At 40.1% G+C, this 19,015-nt stretch overlaps 1 protein-coding gene across 3 annotated transcripts in view; it reads right to left on the bottom strand.

The window, feature by feature from the left end:
* Pde11 (Phosphodiesterase 11) overlaps window positions 1-19,015 on the bottom strand; it is a 189,479-nt gene that overhangs the window by 100,276 nt on the left and 70,188 nt on the right. For all 3 annotated transcript variants that reach the window (XM_022066694.2, XM_022066691.2, XM_022066693.2), the window contains exon 2: window positions 1,124-1,222. Coding sequence is in view for 1 of the 3 variants with exons in the window: in XM_022066691.2 (XP_021922383.1) it covers window positions 1,124-1,222 (99 nt within the window). In the remaining 2 variants the exon portion in view is untranslated. The remainder of the gene's footprint in view (window positions 1-1,123; window positions 1,223-19,015) is intronic.

Here is a 19,015-nt window from a genome sequence, read left to right as displayed (position 1 = left end):
TAAATTAAAGGACTGTGTAACAAAATGGTGTTTGTTTCCACAAGAAGCTGGCAAAGAAAACTAGGAAATATTCAGTCAGGATATTCGAACCGAGAATTGAACCAGAGACCTGTTGAATACGAAACAGGAATGGTGTTTGATAACACGATTCACTGATCATCAACAAATGTGTGAAGTACCAGTCAAACACTTTCATCGTTCTGTACAGAGATAAAAACATAAATACGAATAGCGGAACTGGCTTGCATTACGTGACTATAATTTTTAAACAGACCCCAATCTAATGAATCTAATGACTTTCGGGCAGTTGCAAACACCCGTGATCAAACTCCATCGAGCAGACCTTGAGAGCTAATACAAAATTTCTCGTCGTTTACAGAATCCGAAGGGAAATTATCGTATTCACAAGAATCCGCAGCTGGTCCCTATTCTGATCCAGACGAATTCAATTTATATTCTCTAACCCCAGTTCCCTGAGATCTATTTTAATATTATCATCTAACAACCCGTCTTCTACATTACGCAATTAACTTGGAATAATGCTCTTTGGGTGTTCATGAGCAACACAAGTACTCAGATATTCTCACCCACGCCAAGTTTCTAGATGTCACTTAATGCGCTTAATATCAAAAAACTGTAATAAAACCTAATAATGGTCGGTGTTTCCAAATAACCTAAAAAAATTTAATAACATGATACACAAAGAAACTGCGTGTCTGTTTCCGCTGTAACTCTGCGCTGAGGCCAAACACGTGTTTTTCAAACAAATTACGCAACACAAAGGACAATGATTACTTTGCTTACGCACGTCCTTCGACCGCCGACAGACACTTCAGCTTAAATGCGTATCTGGAAAAAACGTTCGCAGGGACTCGGGTTTGAAGCCCGCGTTTTACATCACCACCCACAAGTCTACAAACTGTTACATTCCAAAGAACAAAATCGATGCAAATTTTCAGCGACAGCCTCCTTCCCAAGTATTTGGTTCGAGCAAAACGTAGACATGGCCATTTTGATAATATTTATTTTACAACACACGTGGGTTAAAATCCCACGCACTTTCTTTAGAAAGTACCATTCACACCACAGCCCACTTAAGATAGGATAAATGTAAAAATGTTACCTGGTTTCCTGCGCGAGCTCCAAAGCACCGGAGGCGAGGCCGCTGTGGTTGAGAAGGGGTTATGGGCTGGGGACGCCAGCTTGACTTCGACCCACGAACCTGCAACAACGAAATCAAAACCATCCTTACATTAATACATTGCAATTGGAAAATACCTATCACGCTTCTGAATTTCAAAACAATATACAGCTGGTATGACCACACAAGCCATGAGAGTGGCAGCGTCATTTCTCCGCAGTGACCTGAACAAAAATCCTTTGCCACTGTCGGGGATCAAACCCCGTACTCAGACCCTATACTGACTGAGCTACCTCGGCTCATTTGAGAATTTAGTAGCCGGACATTAGCCAAGTAATTATCTGCCTTCAATTAAACCCGTATGTTAAATGCTGTGTTCACAGACAGCCGTACCGGAACATGTCATGGACCACTAGAATCAAATCTACACCCTCACATGTTCGTTCTAAAATATATTTTTAATATTATCTGCCCAATGCCTGCCTCCTATCTACCTCTCTATCTCCAAAGTGGTCACTCCCTTTCGGGTTTCTGACAAAAATCGTGCATGCATTTCTTATCTCTCCCATGAATATCATTTTATAAAAGAAAATGTCTGGCGTCTAGGCCTAGTCTTGATTTATCCTACATTATCACTACCGAAGCCTCGATGCTACATAGGCGATTATCTCTTAAACTGCACAGTACAAAGTCAACTACATAGTAATCCTGTCTGTAGAAGCAATCAATCTAGGAGATTCTGAATGGAGAAACGCCAAGTTCTTTCTTCAAGAATGAGTAACTAACTGGTGAAAGGATCGACCGGAAATTAAGGCTAAACCACAGGGGTGGAGATATGAAACCTTTCTTTAGTAATGCTTCTTTTGATGAGGACATGAATCATCTACATCTTTTTATCCCGAAAGGACAAGGCACAATTGAGAATGCCATAATGAATCCTTATTCTTCCTTCAGATAACGCTGGAATAATATCCGTTAAAATGCTTGATACTGTTAAAATATCTTAGGACCAAGAATGTGCTATCTGCGGTCCGCGAACAAGATCTGGCACTTGAGACGTCAGTGAGCAGATGTAACGACACTTTACTTCGAAAACTTATACAGCCTGCTTTATAAACATTCGGAAATCGGGCGTGGTTTCAGATGGATTCACACTTCATATAATACAGAAGACAATGCGGCAGTGACGACGGGAAAAAAATACCAATTAGTTGGCCCCCATTTTAAATAATGTTAAAATAGTTTTAGTTTCCGTCCATTCTGTATCAGCAACAAACTATTATACGAAATTTTAATTAAGTTCTTCTCTGAAAGAAGTTCGGTATTCGCTACTCACTTGTTCCGAAATTGTTTGCTTCTCAGTTTATAATTGCGCTGCTTTTCGGTTTACAGCGGAAACCCTGAAATAAGAAGACCGCTTGCCACATATGCGTAAAGTAAAGTAAAGTTTGTCCCACTATACGCCATGTAGGCGTTTGGGGTGAGTGGAGGTATAGCTCCTCTCTTCCTTGACCCCGGCACTAGATGGGGGTGAGTGGTCAGCATCACGCCCCGGCCGGCTTTACCCCCGGGAAAGGACCCCGGTAACCATTGTAGAGGAGGCTGGGTGGGCCCCAGAGCCGGTCTGGATGCAGAGGCTAGAAGAAAAATCCTCTGCCCCCGTCGGGGATCGAACCCCGGCCGTCCAGCCCGTAGCTAGTCACTTTACTGACTGAGCTATCCCGACTCATTGCCACATACGCGTGGATGGCAAAATAATATTAGACTGTACCATTTAAAGGCTTGTTTGTGTCTTAAGACAATTTACTTGTGCTGAGAAAGGAAAATAATACATAAGAAGGAATTTCGTGATTTAAACCCGCGGGCCGAATGCTTCCCGTGTGCACTCTTTTGTAATGCCGTGTCATCGCGTTTGACGAAAAATAATTACCTCATTTCAGAAGAAACACTTCGTTAACGTCGTCAGTATTTATCGCTGCGAGCAACTGTGCAGCTTAATAAAGAACGTCAAATCAAGAACTAGGACGCTTCTCATCCGTGAACAATTTGACGATATATATACGCGAATAGCAGCAACATAATTAACCGGATATTAAAAAGATTACTCAAACAAAGCAGTGTCAAATATTCACTAATGAATGATCTTTATTAAAGAAAACTGTCGAGCAACACGTGAACCTCTCTGCAAAAGTAGATAAAATTTAGTAACAATTTTAATAAATTGTCAACGAGCTTCGATAAATTATTTTCATAAATATAATCTTGCGGACCGCGAGTCGATATGTGCCCGCACGATGGAAATGTCTGACAGCCCCTGATATAAATCAAGGATAATACAATAGGTTGGACATATAAACGGATATAGGACACTAGTGCACAATACAGTAATTGCAATAGGGAAGTCGGTTAGAAACCAACGACTTGTACGGCCTTAAAATACAGGAGAAGCTAAGAGGCCAATAAAATGGATTTTAGGAGCGTAGACTGGATTCAGTGACGGAATTTAGTGTTAGCAATGTTTTAATTTGTTTCTGGTAAGTGAAGTTTAGTTAACGTGGAATCATAAAGCAGGCTATAATAGGCTAAGAGTGTGAAATTAAACCTCGAAACCGAATATAAGAGATGCGGATAAAATACAAACACGCAGAGATAAAATCAAATGGAAAGGGTTGAAATTTTTGTTTAATGAATGGTTTATGTTACGGAGGTTATTAAATCGCGGATTTTACAATATCAGGCATTTCTAATCACAGTTTAAACAAGTGAGATTTGATGTTCTCACGGCGGCGAGTATGAAGATGGCTGTCTAAAGGAGTATTGCGCTGTGCAGTCTGATAGAATTTTAAGGGAACGAATTGGCCTGCTTCTGAAACGTCGGTAAACGTCTACCATACCTACACAAAGCAACACCCCCCAAAGACAGCCAACTCCACTGTTTAAACAGCCTACGGTTGGATTACACCATCATAATATATCCATATGGGACAGTCTTGATTAAATACGAGCAACCACGGCGGCATCCAGTCACTACAGAACAATGAGGCATTAGATTCAGTATGCCACTTAAGTAATTCTTAAAATAAAGAACCTTACGTGATGAAGAAGACGAAATACTTATTCATCAGTAGCTTACATATTCCATCACGTAGTCCACTAGATGGAGTCACGAGTCTTATCTCCTAGTACGAGTATTGTGGTATTTGGGTGGTCCAACACTAATATTCTAATAAGGAAAAATCGGCTAAAAATCAGACAAAACTGTTACTGTCACATAACCAGATAACTATTACCAACTGGCAGCGAAATGGGAAATAAAACTAGTGACGATGTGTACTTTCAGGTTCTCAGGGGTGAATACATTGCGCCGTGCAGTCTCATCAGAACCTTGATGATTGAGGCAGTAAGCACCTCTGAAATGTCCGTCAACTTCTAAGAGACTATACGGAGAAGTATCCCAGAAGGCCGTCTTCATAATTACCTGGATATTCGTCTGTACTGGAGAATAATCCTGAGTAAAAATTCAGTCTTCTCTGAAACAGATGCCGATTCCAGTGGTCGCTACGTCTAGCGGTGTGCTGCTGTCTTGAGTTGCTTGCACAGTGGGACCAATTTGTTTTTAGTATAAAAATATGAAATAGCTTCTATTGCAGTCTCTGAATAAGTGAAGTAATATGGTGCATGTCCTTAACTCTGCTTTAAGGACACGGGCCCTCTGGCCTGTTTGTTTTCAATTAAATTCATCTTTTCAAACTGTCTTGGGTCTTATTGCTTCTCTCTGTCATTGCAGTTTGTAATTTAACAGTATCTTCGGAAGTCCATTTTCGTCCATTCATAAAATATGTTCATTTCCATTTCTCCTCCAGGTTTCTAGTTTTTTTCGGATTATAAATATTTAAGCAGTTCCACATTTCTGTATTCACTTGGAAATCTGTTAGGGTAAATCGAGCTACTGATGTAAGAAACTATATTTACGTATGCAGACCAACCTCTCTTTTCTTCGACCGATTAGTTTCTGCAGCTGTAATTCAGCACTGGCACTGCCTTCACTTTTTTAACACTCAGAGTTCTGTGGCTGGTGGCTGTAATTTTTTTGTTCTGTCAGTGATCATACTGTTCAGCAGTTTGATATTTCTGTCTTTATTCTGGCAGAAATTCAAAGATTCGTTTCAACATTACACGTGTGTCAAACAAAGTTATCTAATTGGACGGGGCGTCAGATGCAAGTTTAATGTTCGAGCCTGATCCTTGCTAAAAACATTGTCGAAGAGGAGGTCGAATTTCATAAAAACAGAGAAAAGTAAACTCGTGAACTAGTTTAAATAATTGTGGTGTGTGGAGATTCCTTGTTGTCAAGGTGACAAATATGTAGAACAAGCATGTCAAACTCGCGGCCCAAAACGAATATTTTTGCGGCCCAGCCAATATAACGATATGTAAGAAACGTTTTAATATACAAATTTCGTAACTTAATTTGAAGGCAAAATTCAGTGAAGTTGGCGTGCCTGGATTTTACAAATATTTACCTGCCAGGTTTGAAAATACTCGAAAATTCGCATATGAAATTATTTCCATGTTTGGAAGTACTTATCGGTGTGAGCAGTTATTTACAATTATGAAAGGAAATAAGTCTCCTGTCAGATCCAGAATTACTGACATTCACCTTGGGTCAGTTTTGAAAATAATCACTGCGAACAAGATTTCCCCCGAAGTAGGAAAGATAGTAGCAGAGAAGAGATGCCAAGTGTCAGGAAGAAAACATTAATTTTATCGTTGTTCTTGTTCTTTTTTTATACTATACTTTTCGAAATAAACCTACGTTTCTTTGAAAATTGAAGTTTTTGTTTTTTTGCGGACCACATAAACTTGAACCTTGTTTATTTGGCCCGTGTTAGCCTTTGAGTTTGACATGCTTGATGTAGATGGACTGCTTTTTTTAACTGTAATGTATCATCTATTGTCATAGGCAATTTAAGATTTGTTAGTATTGAAGTGTCACAAAAATTATTTATACAATAGAATCTGGCGAGGAAATAATTTTAAAGTAAATTTTATGGCGTAAAATGTGTACAGATATTGACCAAGCATTAGGTAAACTACATGCAGTGTGGCAACGATCAACCTGCTGGTTGACTGGGCAACCGTAGCAGACCATCTCCAATTACTTGCCACGATGGCAGGAACATACAGGTAATTTCCTCTACTGCAGTATCGGAATACAAGTGTCGTGACCAATGGTGTGTTTGAGACAGAGGTCTGACCGCACTGCACACTTTATACGTGGTAATGACATTATCTAGATAGTGACGTTGATGGAATGTATTTAGATTCTTATATTAGCAGTATTTATTTACGGATGAACGGCTTCTATTTCTTTTGTAGATGGTCTCAATTTGTTAATCACTAACAGATAAATTCGTGTTTATGGAGAGCGTGGGGTTGATATTTGTTGTCTTTTCTAAGAGATTAGAATTAGCACGGAGCTACATAATTTCGAAAATACGGATCTTAGGATAATTTTGTGTATTGTATAAGGTAGTCCCAAATCAATGTCATTTCGTGTATTGAAAAACGCGCTGTTCTTTTCGTAGTTCAACACACACGTTTGATCGTACAATTTAGCTCCCATTCGACACCAGTTAGAGCCTATTTTCATAGTGATTGTCATCCATGGGTGATTACGTCAAGCAGCTAAGAAGAAAGTTAGAAGTAATGTAATGAAGTATGCCATTGCTGTCTCCTTCCAATTCCATATCTACTCGCCATTCATTACCTTTCCTTGTCATTCGGCACCACGTATTCAAAACTATCAATGTCCATGGAGCACATTCCTTCTCGAAGTTAATGGTCCCTCAAAGAATGTTGGAATTCTCTACCTTCTGTGGAACCTGAAGATTCATTACGATGGTCACAAGAGTCCGGCTCTCGTCCATGCCGAGCCTATATCGTCTCATCTAGTTTCTTTAAGATGAGCTCGGATCATCTGTGCCCAGGTCTTTCAAGTTGCTTGTCTCCTTCAGGTGTCTCCACCGACTTGACTGAGCTGGTGGGGCCACAGACTCGATCTTCCCAACTCCGCTGGGAAAGCTGACAATGTATGTGAAGTTTGCAGTCGTTGCATTACAGCATGAAGGTCAGCACAGCGATTTTCAACAAACGTGGCTTAAAGCAGATATTCTTAATTTCTCAGAGGTCGCTTGTGTGAAGAACACAGCGAAACAACAATACAATCTCCAAGGCGAAGATGTAGAAAATATCGGAGGTTGGTCGACTAAGATTTCAGTTTCTCGCAGTATCAAGTATGAAAACGTTGCCCCGTGAAACCTCTTAGAAATTGACCAACGTTACATAGGTGCATACCTCTGAAACGTCTACTAATTGGTCTTACCCGAAACGTCTTCTGGCTGGTTCGTTATTTCAAATTTAATGCCAGGTATCGTACAGAGTAGTTAAAAAAGTTCGTTTGCTCCTGTACGTATAAAAGTGTTTCAGTTCGAAAGAGATTCTGAAGTCCTTGGTAAACCCACGCTAGCTGGCGCTAGGCGCTCGCGACTTGCGTCACACACCATCGTGCGCCTTCAAGGACACGTGTATTCACGCCCGCAAAGAGACTTCAGACTCGTCTTGTACAATGACCAAAAGACTAAGATGTCTTACAGTTATGTCTGTGTCTTTGTCTTCCTGTCTGTCTGTCTGTATACCTGCATACCTTCTAGGCCTACCTTGTCTGCGTGAAACAATACAGCATCAAAAACAAATCTGCGCGGATAAAACACGTATTAAAGTATTGTAACCACTTGTGTGGTGCATTTGCATCTGTCAAAAAAATAAATACGCAGTTTAGACAACAAGCAGTGTCAGTGGCATCATATAACTACAGCAATTAGTGACCAGATTGCTTGAGTTGGCGACATCCAACTTCTTTTGGGCAAAGACGCTTATGGACATTATATTCAATTGTTTATTCAACATGGCGCACTCCGTAAAGACGAGGTGTAATTATTATTGCAGAAATTAACGGCTGTGCTTGGCCTTGACTCCCTTATACATAGAAACGGACTCTTTTGTTAATACGTGATGAGGCTAGTGACTATACAACATGCACATATGTGAAAAGAGGGAGTAATAATAACGATAATAGGTTATTGCTTCCTTGTTTAAAACTACAAACGACTGCATGCCATTCTTTGTCATGGAATGCGGTAAACACATATTCACCTTATAGCAGAGGGGCTTAGCCAGCCTGCATTTCTTTCAAGCTTATCGTAACTCAGAATCGGTCGCTGACGAAGAGGAAGTTGAATGAGAACGTATTAAATTTTTTAGTTGAAATGGATTAGGCCACGTGGGGTGTTCCAAATGAGACTTGATTGAGGGGTTGCTGGGTTAAGCGACATAATTCCTAAATTAAACTTTTTACGAAATCAATAAAAACCTTTTCAGTACCTGAATCGTTGAAAATATAACATTTTTATTTTATATCAGTTCATTTACACGTGTTACAACACAGAAGTGTAGTCAGCTACGTAGGTAGTTTACCTTTCCACAAATTACACAAAAAGAAATGGACATATTCGAAAATTGTAGCAATATGGGCAGAAAAACTGTCATGTAAGACTTGAGGTTCTCACAGCGGTGAATATGAAGATTTCTGTCTTCTGGGTTATTGCGCTGTGTAGTCTGGTCGATGTTAACCAACGTTTCAGAGGTCATACTGCCTCCGTCATCAGGGCGATTCATCGCCCTGATGACGGAGGCAGTATGACCTCTGAAACGTTGGTTAACATCGACCAGACTACACAGAGCAATAACCCAGAAGACAGAAATCTTCAAAAACTGTCATGTTTCACCACTTATTTTTTCTGGACTAATTCGATTTTTCCCGGAATGACATGAAATATATTACCCCTTTATGAAACAAAGGCTGAAAACATCCATTTTAGATTAATATCGTTTTTCCTAGAAACCCTTTAATTATAAAATAACGTGTTTTAGCCATGTGGTAGAGATGTTTGAATGGGGAATCAGCCAATCACTACGACTCTGGTTACACATGACAACATAGACAAACGCTGCCATATGCCTATCCGTGCTGAAGAGCGGGTTTTGAACCCACCGTGGTATTTGTATTTTCATTGTTTGCGAAGTATAATAAGTTGGCTCGGTGTTCTGACTCCAAAAACCCACTGTATTGGTTTGGCACCAAAACTCACTAAACAGCATAATAAATTTGCGTTAATGTTGAAACAAGTATCAAGCCCTGGAAGCAATTAGCATGACAAGCCAACACGATTCTGATGAAGAGAACACGACCTATCAACTCGATCCGGACGAGAATCGAAAACAGTCTTAAAACTCATGAACGCGGATAATGAACTTGATAATTACATCAAAAGATAATATGAGTATGCCAGTGTGAGTTATGGGGTTTCGTGGCCATCAAGAAATGATGTTTATTGCAAGTTCTAGCCTATTACTGTTTTGCTTTGACATAAATGGTTTACCTAACGCCGCTGTTAGTGCTCAGGCTGTACAGACTCAAATTATAAGATGATTAATTAATAATCAATTGGAAATTATATTTAAAACGTGAGATTTCATGTTCTCACGGTGGAGAGTATGAAGACAGCTGTCTTCTAGGTTGGCGCCGTGTGGTGTGGTAGAAGTTTACTGACGATCGTCCTGATGATGGCGGCAGCAAGAACCTCTGAAACGTCGGCAAACTTCTACCACACTACAGCCCAGAGGACAGCCACCATCGGCAGTGTCCTGTTTAAGGGACCAGCGTCTTCGCAGAAACCGGAATATCTAAACGGATTTCTTATCACTTCGTTAATATCAAGTTTAAGATACCGTCCACTTGAGATAAACGGTGAATGGGAAAGCATTCTTCATAGATCGTCCTTCGAAAATATAAAGAACTTGAATCTGCACACAGCAGAAATAAAAATGAAAGTCATGATGAAACTGAAAGTAAGATATGCACGCAAATCTTTCAGCTCAGAAGTTTTAGTCTCGCGTGAGATTTGAGGTTCTCACGGCGAGTATGAAGTCGGCTGTCTCCTGGATGCTGCACACGTAGTCTGGTAGATATTGACCAAGAGCTTTCTGATTCTGACGAACGTAGGAAGTTTCCTCTGAGGCGAGGTCAAAATCTACTTGTCTACAATTGTAATTATATAATTGTAGAAATGCATGAAGAAAAGTATACAGAATTTTGGTTGTAATTCTTACGGAGATCAAGACGTAAACGGGAACGAACTCCTACAGAGAGGATGCAGTTACAAAGAAAAAGAAATAAATCAACGTTTAAAATTCATAATGACGCCAAAAAATAGTCCAAGGTTCTGGCATCGCCTATTTTTAAGAAATAAAATAGTATCGTACGAATTACCCAGAAATCGCAATGTAATCTAAATGCAGCACACAATGTCTACTAAAAATAAATAATTCTGGGGTAAAGGAAAATGATTAGAAGAGCGATCCTCGACCTACACAAAACATGACTAAATTAACTGGAGGCGTGGAAAACAATTATTTAAGCTTAGAACTTGTGGCTAACTACTCGAGTGCCTTTATCTCGTTCAAAGTCCGTTCTTACTGAATCCAAACTTTGCATACCTCCCTTAATGAGTTTAGAGTCTCCAAAATTTCAATAACTCCCACTACTCTGGCCAGAGAACGTCACGTCAGCACCAAGGAATCTTAATTGTATTAGTTTATGACTGTTTGGAATCCCTGCTGTGGCAATTCTTCACGAATAAGGTATTCGTAGTTTTAATTATTTCCTTCAAGCAAATATTGCATAAGCAATATAATACAAGGCAAAACCGACATTTTCTGCCATCCCTCTCGATTCCTGGCGTTTTCTTAGCACCAACTACGTAACTTAGCAGCTCACACATCATCGTTAAACGAATAAATATGGACCTGGTGTGATTTCTTGTTCTCATGGCGGCGAGTATGAAGACGACTGTCATCTGTCGCGCCGTGTAGACCGGTGGCAGTTATCGAAGAGTCCTACGAGCTCTTTACAAAATACTTTGAGCACTCTTGATTTTCTATCAACTTTCAGTCTGCGTTATGGTATTGCATTCCCAGCGTAGTTCAAGGTTTGACGAATGCCCGATTGCACAATTAGCCGGACTGCCATAACCAAGATTCATACTTGTATCATCCTTCACCTAACGACAGAAGTTATGCCCAACTAATAGAACATTAACGTGCACTATTATCGTAAAATCGGGAGGTCGTTTTAAATCAAAATTCTTTCTTTATTCACTTCTCTTCCCAATACTAACTTTCGCCGTCAAGTGTAAATATTCTTCTTTGTGCCGTTTTCAAACAATGCACGAAGTCAAAATCAGATACAGGACATAACACTGGGTAAAATAATGTATACAAAAGGTATCGTGAAGAACACGTGAGATCACTGGATACAATTCGTAACTGTGTACAGGGAATAAAAAGAAGAAAAAGAGGAAAAAGATAGAAAACATTTCCAGTTTACGATAGGTCTACTAATCTACTGAAATGAAGCATTCATTATTTCCCCATTTTACGATATGAAATAACGACCCTTACGCCACTGATAATACTGATACAGAAAGCTCAATTCATTTTAAAACGACCTTCAGTTCTACAACAAAACAATGACTGATGTATTAATTAGTTGGGAATTACGCGTTTAAACCAGAAAACTTCAATAAAATAATTTATTACATTATAAAGATAAGAAATGTATCGATGAAACGTCAATCATTTGTCAAGGCGAGTATCTCTCAAGGTGCTATCTCATAAATTGTGAACTAGTCTCCAATACCAAAAACCGCAGTTACTCAAGTGCACTTCCGGTAGTCAACACGTGATCAAGTGACGTGATGGTTGAGACAGCAAGTACCTCCGAAACGTCAATATAGAGGCAAGCGATAAACTCTTGTGACTACGAAGATGGTTGTCTTCTGGGTTGTTGCGCCGTGTAGTCTGGTATATTTCCACCAACGTTTCAGAGGTCATGCTGTCTCCGTCATCAGGGAGAGTTCATCAACCACCACTTTAACAGAGGTTCTTACAATTTGACATGTCTTTGAGGATTAAGGTTCAGGAAGCAAAGGGAAATTCGGAGAATAATATTAAGTCTTTGTGTCCATGGCGAAGAACCACTATATTAGAAAACGCAAAGCAAATTTCGAGAAAACTCTCTCCATCAATGAGGGCGCTTGAATCGCATCGAACCCAGACCTACTTAGTATGACGTCAAAGACATGCCGCGAAAAATCAACAAAGTGAATTCAAGGGACAGTCCCCCATTGTTCCCTTGAACTTGGAAGTTCAAAGCGAGTATAAAAGGCACATTGCACGCCAATTACATTGCACGCATGACGTACGTTTTTCTAACGGAATTCAAATAGCGGCTTGAAATTAAAATCAATATTAGCAGAGCGGAGACCGCATATGAAAACGAGGACAAAATTTATTCCTGGATCTGCGATCGTCTGTTACTAGAAATTATGATCAAACATTGAACATAAAGTCAAATACTTTTCCCATTAGAAGAGCATTAACACTACCTTGCAAATAAATTCCATTCCCCGAACTTCCAGAGAATAATGCATTTTCAACAGAACATATGAAATTCTTTACTTCTTTGAAAACTAATAGAAGGAAATACGTGATTCGTATTTCAGTGCTGTCTCACATAAAAAATAACTACTACTTCCTTATACATGATCGAAGCGAAACTCACTGTTCAGCTAGTTACGCAGCGTTTGCATCCTATGTTTCGCTAGGTGAACGAGGTGCCATCTGCGCAAACATAAACCTACTTTACCGTCAGTCTAGACACGCAGCAGGCAAATCAGACCACGAAGGTGTGAGTCACCTCGTCAACTTCTGATTTTTAAGACATTTGGTATGGGTGTTGTACCGTCGAGGCCCACCCCAACCTTGTACTTTTACTTGCCTACAATCAGCGGTAACTGTCAGCCAGACGAACAAATTTCTAAGGTTAAAGCGTCACTGACGCCATTAGCATGGAGTCCTGAACTTATGTATGGTTTGGACTTTTAAAAATATGCTAATTATGTTAAGGCAGACTTTTTACATGTAAATATCAACATGGCGGAGGTGCGAAGTTTTAATTTAATTTCAAATTGACAGCGACTACTAATGAACAACAGAAAAATGGTTTCGATATTTTGATTAGATAGACTGCGAACATGTCCAACTTAGCGTGGGACCCGCCACTTAAGCATGTCGCAGCAGCAGCGAGCGAAATGCCGGGAAAATAGTCACAGCGCAGAACATAATGGGTGCGTTCCGAGTTACATAGGACATTCTGACTGCAGGTCACCAGGCAGCACCCTTACTGGTGGCTGTAAATGTTAGAAAAAAATAGAATGTGCACTCCAGCAGAAATCTGTTGAATCTACACGCACATACTTGTGTCTAGGACAGCCGTGTCAGATCTTGAGGTTCGGTAATTACATTACAACAAAACGATATTTTAGGCGCGTTGTTTCAAATCCGGCAAGACTAGTAGACTAGGCCTTGATGTTCGTCTACGATTAAGATAATATGATTTATAGTTCTTGAGAAATAATTCGGTATGACAAAGAAAATAAGGAAACTGAAAGAATAACATGAATCCGTCGTTAATCGTTCGAAGAATGCCCTTGCTCGAGATAAAAATACTAATCTCTTATTGGACCATAGGGATGCAATCATGATACAATCATAACAGTTTAGGACAAAGTATCTGCTACAAATTTTCCTTTTTCATCATACATACACTAAGTAAGAACACGCAAGTTACAACTTTAAAAAAACACTATAAACATAATGACCGCTCAGGGCGATTACCCTGATTTCGTAGGCAGTAAGAACCTCTAAAACGTCGATCAGTTTCCACCAGACTACACGGAGCAACATCCCAGAAGTCATCATCACGCTCGTCACCGTAAGAACGGAAAATCTCGCCAGTAATGTGTAAACAATTACACAGTATTAAAACTTGTGATGTTCAGCGGCGCAAAATGTTTTTAAAATCCATGTTTCCTGCACGCCGACGTCAGTGTTGAATGTCACCCAACCACAACAAGCATGTGCATTCTACGGATCAGATACGAAACGCACGCACACAGTTCTGATTATCCGCATGACTGCTATTGCATAAAATGTTACGCACAAGACATGTTCTGTCGCAGTCCTTGCTGACGTCATCCTGTTTACACCACGTATTACAGCTAGAAAACACTGTTAACATAATCCTTTCTCTCCCAGTGTGGGTGCTGGGAACAAAAACGTATCTACCTCCTGGTAAGACAGCAATCATAAGCAGATGCGTTGAAAAACTAGTAACAACTACTGAGTGGGTCTTCATACTCGCATAGAAATCATTAACTCTCTAAAAACCAGTGACAACTACTGTCCACAGATGACGAGAAAAACCCTGCTGGGGGAATGTTACTTATCAGCTGGACTAGAGGGCTGCTATTGGTGGGAAGTGTGATACGTCAGAGTTTTACGCTACTACACAGACTGAAAACATCAAGCAGTTAAGAGTAGCGTGTAGTGAGTGCATCTCAAATGTGTTCTGCGGGTGTTGCGATAATATTCTAGATTAAATCGCTGTGCCCCTGTGAGGTAAACTTAAAGCTGTACCCATTTGAACACGTGAAAGCCTGTCGTCTGTTATTCGTTCAGTGGTTGTGGAACGAATGCTTTTAGGATCGGTCGTCACTCACCGCGAAATCTTGCGCATGCGCGTATATCGAATTCCTAGCAGGGATTTTCTCCTGATCTGTGAACTGTAGATGTACCACCTGCTTCGCCCAATCAGCGTGTTCACGGATTCTGTACAATTCCAAAAAATAACTAATAATTATTTCGTGAATTTTGAGATTCTCCCAGTGGCGACTACAAAGATAATTGTCTTCAGGGTTGTTTAGCTGTTTTTTTTCTGGTAGAGGTTTACCGACGTTTCTGAAGAGCCTGCTGCCTCCATCATCAGAGCGATCGCCCTGGTAGCGGTGTCGATCAGCGTGACCGCTTTTCCCCAGCAACCTTGCTTGATGCGATACTTTCTTCTTGCATCAGACCCACATGTCTTATTTGTTATTTTAAAGACTTCAGAATTCATCACTCATTTTAGCAAAGCCAGCACGTCGGGTTTTCATGGCCAGATGCAGCTGAGTTGAAATTAATTTAAAACCTCCCAACTGAGTTTTTAATTTAGTCCTTATACTTATTTACAGGACGGTGCCGGACTGTTCTTAATGTCGCAGAAAGTAAGGAGCATCTACAGAGAATGGAAGCAGCACTCACGAAAATCCATCATTGGAACAGACATACAGCAGAGTTTAATGAAACTTTTATTGAAAGTCACGTTTCGGAACAAAGCCTGAAATTGAAAATCAGGACATGTTTGCAAAAACTTAGAAGCAGTCTTAAAATTATGTAACTGTAAAAGGAAAAAAGATAGAAAAAACTGGTTGAGTATAGGATCACAAAAAATTACATTTAAGACAGACATGAAATGAAGAAGGCGACAAGATTATGAAAATGTGTAAAACGGTAAGTTAAAAACGCGTACTTTCTTTAGAAATCTCGAAGTAAATCGATCCAGTGGACATCGATTATTTGCTTCTCAAATGCACCTCAACATAGTAGGCCTATTACATATCAGACCTCAAATAATATACGAAGTATCTACATAATTTATTTCTGAGCTTCAAACTCAGAAAGAGGACTAATGAATCAGTTGCTACGGTATCAGAAAAAATCCCCGATGTATTGTAGAAGTTGTTTTACTTTTTACAGTTAGAATCACGTGCTGCTGCCACGTGAAAGAAGAATATGAACCGAGCGTTTCATGAAGGCAAGAAAATGTTACATGAATAGACAATGAATAAGGAACGTAGCTTCAGTAGAATACATCAGTATTTATACCTTCAGACACAGACTGAATAAGTGTGAATTTGTATCAGTGTGGCTCAGACCCTATATGCTTCCTTTTTGCGTTGTCCACTCTAGGTTCATGCCTAGAGAGTAGTCGGAGCGGAAGAATACAATGAAGTATTCTGGAACAAGTATGAGTTTCGGGGACTGGCTGTTTCTGCCCGCGCCATCAACCCGTTATCCCAGTGACCCAGTAGTTAAAAACCTCGCGCATCCAACGCCGCTCGGCTACTTTTGACCAGCACTGTTCTTTTTAAAAACAGTGACGAAGAAAGCAATCACTGTCACAGTTTCAAATTATCATCGTCCTCATTATGATACGTCATAAATTCTATTCTTCTTCAGCTATCGCGGATTAGGCCCTTTGACCTGTTGTGATTCAGAATTAGCTTCTGAAAATAAGACAAAATTACTTTCAGACATTTGGTAGGACCATATGGAAGGGGATTAGTCCATCCCACTACTACGATCTACACAGGCCAGCGCAACACAAAATTCCATAAAGATTTCTGCATGTTAATGCTCTATTAAGATTTGAGGTTTTCACAGCGGTGAGTATGAAGATTTCTGTCTTCTGGGTTGTTGCGCTGTGTAGTCTGGTAGATGTTTACCAACGTTTCAGAGGTCATACTGCCTCCGTCTTCAGGGCGATGAGTATGAAGATTTCTGTCTTCTGGGTTGTTGCACTGTGTATTCTGGTCGATGTTAACCAACGTTTCAGAGGTCATACTGCCTCCGTCATCAGGGCGATGAGTTTGAAGATTTCTGTCTTCTGAGTTGTTGCGCTGTGTAGTCTGGTCGATGTTAATCAACGTTTCAGAGGTCATACTGCCTCGGTCATCAGGGCGATGGAGTATGAAGATTTCTGTCTTCTGGGTTGTTGCGTTGTGTAGTCTGGTCGATGTTTACCAACGTTTCAGAGGTCATACTGCGTCCGTCATCTACCATACTACACAGCGCAACAACCCAGAAGACAGAAATCTTCATACTCACCGCTGTGAAAACCTCAAATCTTACAAAATTTCATAACATAAAATATTCACTACAAAGTTATATAACTGATCTCTATGTTGTTATTATAAACAGTCACAATAAACACTAACAGAAAAGAAAAGTTCAGACAGACACAGAAGACACGAGCTCTTCACAAAGAGTTTATAGTTTTGTGTCAATCTGTATACAGAAAGCCTGTAAGTAATAATATATTTAAATAAAAGTAGTGCCAAATATTTATCTAAGATATATAAATATTCAACACTGCACGGTATGCAAGGTTTTAAGATTAGTGTGAACTATCTTGTATGGAACAAAAACCTCAAACAGCGCGTCAGAATTCATTTTTCAGGCCAGTCTTCCGGCAGTTAAATTTAACAAAATCCGACCCGCTTGCTGTAAGCGGTAAATTCGTGCTATAAACAAACGTCAGCAAAAGGGAACATCTGATTATGTTAAGGTTGCACGGAATTCACGCTCTGGTTAGTCGAGAGCAGCACGCTCAATTGTGAATTCTATTAACTACGTAACAGGATGGAAAACTTGTCAGCGAATGGGGGTCGTGAAATATTGAAGCCCACTGATTGGTAATTTGTCATGCCTCTTCGTCTTATCACTTATTTGTTTCGCACTGTTCCACAATTTTCCGCCGCCTTAGCGAATCATATAAACCAGGTTTACGCGCGCCATCCATCACTCATCTGTGCACAATAACTCTTTAAACCGACACTGCCTTTAACAGAAAGCCGCAAAGCAAAGGCTTCATATTCGTGAGGTCCATGCTTTGTTTCTCGCCACTAATACCGACTATCTAGGGTAAGGTTACGTGCATTTCCTTAACCCCTCATGCCAAGAGATAAATAAAACCTTTAAACTGGTCATGACCACTTCCTTCGCCCTGATTATGGAGGCATCAACGACCTCTGAAACGTTGGTAAACTTCTACCAGACTACTCGGAGCTACAACTCAGAAGACAGCCATCTTCGGACTCGCCGCCGTCAGAACCTCAAATCCTGCCGAACAATTTATCATTCACAATCATCCCAACATTCAATAACGTACGTTACGCAGCTCAGAGAGCGTCGTAAAACTTATGAAATTGTTCCTTTCGCCAATTCAGGCATCTGGTCATTAATATAGTACAGTATTTACAGTGCTCCTTTCGAGAATTACGGACACTGATGTCTGATCACAGCTCTCTCTTTCTTCGATTTCACCATGTGACAGGCCCCCCTTATCGAAAGTAAAAATTACACTATTTATTTGAGGTGTTAGCAACACTTATGGATCCAGAGTTCTGCCTAACACAAACATGGCAGACAAACCTGCAATATGATGCAGAACTAATACGCCAAGGTACAATTAGTACATTATAAAAAATTATCACGCTCTTGCAAACGAAATATACTGATTTATGATGATGATGCAATTAATTTGGCAACTGACCGGTTCAATACAAAAAAGCAGAGTCCTCCACCAACGTGGTTACATCAATACAGTTTCGCCACAACGTACAAAACATCCTTCCCAAGTTTCTGTATGCACGTGGCAAATTAAGAGAATTTTCCACACTTTTTATGGGATTACGATAAAAATAAATTACCTACGGTTGGCGTTTAAGTTTCGAGTACTAACTGCTTGTAAACTATTTCGAATGATCATATGGACGTTTGTTTATACGTGGAGGTACTGACAAAATGTACAAACATCCTCAATCCGGTCACAAGGCTTATAGATTCGAACTAGGAGCGTTCCAAATGCGACTCAACACAACTGATTAGCTTGGTAATTATATATTCGCACCCTGGGTCTCGGGTTCGATTCCCGGCGGTGCCCGAATTTATAACTTGTGTTGGGCAAGGCCGTGGTCTAGGCAACACGGAGTTTTCCTCCGGAGACTTCCCCGGTTTCTCCGTGGCATCCCA

The sequence above is a fragment of the Zootermopsis nevadensis genome, unplaced genomic scaffold (assembly GCF_977971745.1).
Source record: "Zootermopsis nevadensis isolate Lab colony 2312 unplaced genomic scaffold, Znev_1.0 Znev_ptg000030l, whole genome shotgun sequence".
NCBI classification, from domain to species: Eukaryota; Metazoa; Arthropoda; class Insecta; order Blattodea; family Termopsidae; genus Zootermopsis; species Zootermopsis nevadensis.
This window is presented reverse-complemented; position numbering and strand designations above follow the sequence as displayed.